Genomic DNA, 6288 nt, shown 5'->3' with positions numbered 1-6288 from the left:
CAGGTATAGTTTGTGAAATTTTATACCAGACCGGTGCTCGACCCGAGTTTCGATTAAGAACCACAAATTTTCAGTGTAAAAATGATAAAAATATTATTTTACTAGGTATGGTATGGGTCTGGTTCATGTAGTTTTTATCGGGTCCGGGTATGTTTTCTCTTATAATAGACCCGGTTAGACCCATTCTGGTTCATGTACTTGTTATCGGGTTGGGGTATGGTTTCTCTTTTGGTGGGTCAAATTAGACCTGGGTCTGGGCCCAATGCCATGCCCAAAAATCGGGGCCAGGTCTGGTCCAACCTAGGTCTGAACAAAACCCGACCCATTGACACCCCTAGTTGTAACCCTAATCGGCCGTCAGGTGCAGCGGCACAATAGAAGTATGCAATGTGATTGCAACTGATGGGCATGGAGGCTTAATGTAGTGGCATTGGATTACTAGCATTAACAAGCAAGTGCCAAATTGATCCAAAATTATGGGCCAAGACTTGATGAGAAATCTTTTCCAAAAGCCGGAGCTGGATCCAGCTCCAGTGATGATCATTGACCGATGAAAACGGATCAGATTTGGATCTAGTCATGCTTGACCAATACTGTATCCAACTTTTAAGTAGTGGATGAGTGGTTTACTAATATGGAACAGGGCACAACCAGATATAGGAGTGCATTCTCAATCCAGCTATATCAGATCCCCATGGTATTGGATCTACTGAAGATGGGTAAAATCTATTGATTTTCATCTGGGAAAGGTAAAACAAGTTGGTTAGACCCAATTCCAACCTCGAGCTGGCCATATTTGTTTACCCATTTCTGACACGGATCTTACTGAACGCAACCATATTATTCCAAATATGACAGGGATTTGGATATTTACTATTGGGATCCAAAAATATGGATCGAACCCTGTTCTTACCTCTGTACGTGGACCAGGTCCAAATCCAACATTATTCTTCTAGTCCCTATTAACGGGTTCCGGGTAGCAGCTGAAGTAACGGGCTTGATCATGATCCACACTTTTGATTCTTTGAGAACACGGCAGTAAGTTGTTTGGATTCTGGAACCTACCAAGACTCAAAACGGAAAATGAGAGGGTCCATAACACGCTGAACATAACAACTCATGCGAAAGAGCTATGCCCAATGCCATGAACCCATGGATCCATGACTCTGTGAGCCTCTCACAGGCTCGGCTGGACTTGGACCCATCAGGGTGTACTCGAATCTGCCCAGATAACGAAATGTCGGGTTCAAGTTTTCCCGGGTCATAAAAATGAAATCCCAAACCGGGATCCATATAAACATATAAAACACTCGGTCCGGGTTCGGTATCCGGCAAAAACACAATCCAAACTCGGCTCGCACATTGTTGAGGTCGGGTTCAGGTCGGTACTTTTTATGCCCATACTCAAGAATTCGTGTTCGGGTCAAGTGGGTACCCGATGCAAGCCCGACACATTGACAGCCCTACACGCATCTATCTGGATCTGGGTCGGGTCGGTTTGACAAGTCCGGGATGCAGATTTGGGAGCCCAAACCGTGGCCGTACCGATTAGAGTACGGGTAGGGGTCCACATGCTCAACCGGCACAACCGGATACAGCCAGTGGGACTTAAACGCGGGGAGAATAGTGTACGATAGTCAAACCCACCTGAGCAAAAATGGAGCACAGCTCGAACCATACCAACCTTCTCGACCCAGCCAGCTGGAACCAGGTCTTAAAAATAGATCGGCTACGTCATCAGAGATGAAAATTACTATATCACCCTTAGTATTCTAAGTCAAAGACAAGTTGCCTCCCAAAACCCTTACAATGGTCCTTCTGCAGTCATGGTAGGTAGAGACGAAAACGGTTCGGATATGGGTGTCCATTCCCTGAAAAGTGGGTCCCCATTTGGATACGAATCTGGGTCTCATAGTGGAGTTCCTGGTATACTAAGGATCTGAGCTTCTGCGATATGGAACCTTTGGATACGGGTAAAACACAGTCGCTCTTGCCTGAAAAAGATAGAAAGGGTCGGGTTAGACCTGAAACAGATTATGGCAGATTACCTGATTCCAACTGGGATCCCAGATTCGGATATGTAATAACCAGAATCTCCAAATGGATTGGATTCTGAAGGATATCCAATTTGTATCCCAAGCATCATTTTTTGTTATGGATCTTAAAATTGGATCTGGTTGTATCTTTAGATCTGATTGAGACTTGTATGGTCTGATTGGGATCAGCATTTTATCTCTGATAATCTGGTGTGTTTCGATCGGAATCGAGTCCCAACCTGTTATGTTTTTTAATGTAAAATACATGTCCTCAAACTATTCTTACCTGATCCAATGATACAATATAAAATTTGGATCTGAATTCAGATCTTTATCCTATCCGCATTGAGAAGCAGACTTGATGCTTAAAATACCAACTTGAATCGGATCATCAATGGTCCAGCCCTTATCAGCTCGGTTCACACCCTGAAGGTCCAGCACTTATCCAAATAATTCAGTACCTGCCATGAAGACCAAATGGTCCAAGCTTACATTGTTGGGCTTGTGGGCTGGCCCAGCCTATTTGGCCCAAGAAGACTAATGGGCCCACCCGTTGTAGGTTAAGAACCAGCAGAGTTCGGAATGGTCTGCCAGACCATGCTTTGGTTGCTGGGTTAATTAAGGCCTGGCCCGGCCAATTTGGTGTGAGTGGACTAACGGGCCCAAACCTGTTGGGTAAAGGTCCAACGGATTCAGGGTCCGACCAGCTCAACTAGGCCTAATTGTTGGACCCATTTCATTGAGATGGTAGGTACATGCAGACTCGGTTCAATCAGTTCACACTTATTTGTAGGATATCCAAACCCGTGCTGATCACATTGATGTGTACACTGACCAGTGTCGACATAGCATATACTGGACCCCTCAACCCAGATCCACCAACCTAAAACACAGGTGTACCTGTGTCTAGAGGCTGCAGATGAAATTGGGTCGGACATGAACCAGATCATAATGGACCGGATCCAGGTTTGACTAGGATCTCATTATGGTACCTAATGCGGGTAGGGTATAAAGGACAAAACCTATTGGGTTTTGCATATAAATTACAAAACTACTGGGTTAAACCAAGTTTAGCCTGGATCCAATTGCATTTGATTCTGAAAGTAAGAAGCTTCAAATAAGATCTGAACGTGTACATAGATGGATGATTTGCTTATCTAAATTACTTTTAGACTCCGATCAGATTCAAATCAGAGTCAAATCCAAATCCGGAATCAGGTCAAATCCAATCCCTAATTGAAAATATAAAAAGCTTGTTTCAGTTTTTTTATTTACAGAATACTTTGTTACGCCACGCATTTTGGATCCGGTTCAGATGCATTTTAGGGTTTATTTCGGTTCCATGTTCAGACTCGACTCTATTGCATATGGTGATGTAAGCAGTTCAGATTCAGGTAGGATATCTGACCAAATCCAAATCCATTTGGTCAGACTAGGTTGCCAAAGTAGGATCCAATTAATAATGCGATCCGGACTCAGTATTGAGTTTTGAAATCAAATTAGTGTCCAAGGCCGCAAAAATTCCAAATCCAACATTTGCATGTTGGGATTGTGGATCAAGTTAGTCAGATCAAGATTCAGTTTCAATTGATCCCCATCCAACTCTGAATCTGAATCTGGATCTATGACAGATACTCTTAGGTCCTACACGATAATGTCTAGATTCGAACCAACCCCGTGCCAACCTGTTTATATCCCTAATTGCATATAATTTGGATTCAAACAGGAATTGATCATGATCCATCTTGTATCCGATCCGTTTGTCCCACTTACAGAAGTGTAACAAATATGGCTAGATTTGCCGACGGGAGGCTCTGCTTGTCTGGTAGGAGCAGCTAAAGCACGTCACCTTGTATTTGGACGTTGCTGGTTCAAAACCAAATGGTATAGTTGTATAACTGGTAGTGGTCTGCCTACCCCTGCTTGCCTTTAAATAAAAACATATGGCGAGATTTATGAAATATCGTGAAAATATCACGAGAAATTGCTTAAAAGTGTTAAAATAGTCAAACGCCAATACCGAGACATATATCGACGCAACCGTAGTTGTCCTTTTAGGTCGTTGACTAATAAAGTTCGGGTTAAAATAGTAATTGTATACACTGAGAGCTACTGACCCTGCTTCTCGTACTTACCTCGAAGCCTCGAAGCATGCATCTTCCATTCCATCACGTTCTGAAATCCATCCCCCCTCCCCCGCCAAAAACCCTATTTAAGTATGCCATCACCCCGCCGGAGATGCAACGGAACCCCGCCGGAAACCTACCGGAAACTCCACCCTACGCCTGAGATAAAGAGAGAGTCCAGATGGACAAGAGAGACGCCGGAGCGGAATCCTCCGGAGGCATTTCCCCGGCGGAGGGGACGAATTACAGGGGAGTCCGGCGCAGGAAGTGGGGGAAGTGGGTCTCGGAGATCCGAGAGCCAGGAAAGAAGTCCCGCATATGGCTAGGAAGCTTCGAGACGCCGGAGATGGCCGCGGCGGCACACGACGTCGCCGCGCTCTATCTCCGCGGCCGCACGGCGCGGCTGAACTTCCCGGAGATGGCCGGACGGCTCCCGCGCCCGGCAAGCTCCGACCCGAGTGACGTCCGCCTCGCCGCTCTGGAGGCCTCGCTCAGCCTCGCGCCCCCCGCCGTCTCCCGGCTGGAGGCCGACGACGCGGTGGTGGATAATGCTTCTCCTCCGGCGAGCGACCCGACGGCTGATCAGTTTTCCGACGAGGTTACGGCCGACTCTCCGAGGCTGTGGAGGGAATTGGCGGAGGCGCTGCTGCTGAGCCCGCCCCGGTTTTCGTCGACGGCGGAGAGCGACGTGGTGAACGGGGACGGTTGGGGAGGGTATCTCTGGAATTTATGCAAATAACCCTGTCCTTCTTGGGGAGAATAATTTAGTGTGTTTGTGTGCTGAGTGTGTGTGTGTGGTCACGTGATGAGCACGTGCCTTTGTATATGCTACCGGAGGTATACGGGTCGGGTTTGTTGAAATATCATAGTCACAAATATCGGCGATATTTTAAAATTCGTCGTTATATTTTAAAAAATCAATAAGATCTCGATATTTTGAAAATGTGATGATTGTCGTTATACCAACGTGTTTTGTATAGTTTAACAAAGTTTCTTTATATATATATAACTTTTTAAATCTTACAATAAGCTGACATTTTCCTGAGAATTCGCCCACGAAACAAAGAATTTTTATTTGAAATTCCTTGAATCGTGTACATAGGCAGAAATATACGATACTAACTTGAATCGGTTATTTTTTAATAAATATACATAATGCTTAAAATTATTTTTTAATATTTTTTTAATAATTTAAATACGTGACATTCTGATTGACACAAAATATTTTTTGATTATTTTTTAGCTGATTCGGAAGATTCACTTGAGAATTGGTATCGGCCGATTCACCTTAATTGTTGGCCAAACGATTCAGGGCCGATACTGATACTCAAAACATTGGGTAAAACCCTTGAGGTCCTCCTAGCCCACCGTGGAGTACACCCAACTTCGACTATGCTGCAAAAGACGCCGTCCATGAGTTTTGAATTCATGGTACTCGGTCAACTTGTTGATGTTTACAAGTCCTCTCTACCATATGAGCTGGGCTATTCTTAGGTCCTGAATACAATTGCCTTGCTGCGGATCTAGAGATGCAAATGGTTTGAATCAAAGATGGAAGTCTTGCAATTTTTGGCTGTTCCGTTGGATCCGATTTCTATTCTGATTCTAATTCCAATCCCTGTCTTTTGGTGTTTCGGATCCAAACTGTTTGCATCCCTGTGCAGATTAAAAGTTCTAAATTTGCATGTACAATAACATAATTAGGTTTTTAGGTCAGATTATAAAGCCTACCAGTTACCAGATGCAATCATTGATCTAATCCCATTTGTTAGCGACTCAAGTAATCTAATTAAGTTCTCTTCAACCAAAAAAAAAAAGAGAAGCCTCAAAGGGGTTTGGCTTAGTGGGGTGGAGCCTTGCCTGTTAGACTCTGTCAAGGTTAGGTTCTCACCGAGGTCACCCCTCTGTGCAAGCTAATGCGTAGCATAAGCCTGAGTAGGGATGGCAATGGACTGGGGACAACGGGACTCTGCCCTGCCTCGCCTTGTTTGGACCGGGGATGAAAGGTATGAAACAGGGATGAAGGTTAAAATCTATCCCCGTGTGGGGATGGACTTAAGCTTTTCCCCGCCCCGTCCCAATCCCCAATCCTTTAAGGGATAACCATAGACTAAAGGGAAAGGGGG

General features: G+C 44.8%; 1 protein-coding gene across 1 annotated transcript; it reads left to right on the top strand.

Annotated features, from left to right (window-relative positions):
* Positions 1-4296: 4296 nt before the first annotated feature.
* LOC149817340 (ethylene-responsive transcription factor ERF021-like) lies at positions 4297-5027 on the top strand. Its single transcript, XM_089987957.1, has one exon. The coding sequence runs from the start codon at positions 4344-4346 to the stop codon at positions 4899-4901; it is 558 nt and encodes a 185-aa protein (XP_089844083.1). The 5' UTR covers positions 4297-4343; the 3' UTR covers positions 4902-5027.
* Positions 5028-6288: the final 1261 nt, after the last annotated feature.

This window comes from Nuphar pumila, chromosome 14 (genome assembly GCF_984573655.1).
Source record: "Nuphar pumila chromosome 14, dmNupPumi1.hap1.1, whole genome shotgun sequence".
Lineage (NCBI taxonomy): Eukaryota > Viridiplantae > Streptophyta > Magnoliopsida > Nymphaeales > Nymphaeaceae > Nuphar > Nuphar pumila.
Note: the sequence above shows the minus strand (reverse complement) of the source record. Positions and strands in the feature narration are given on the sequence as shown.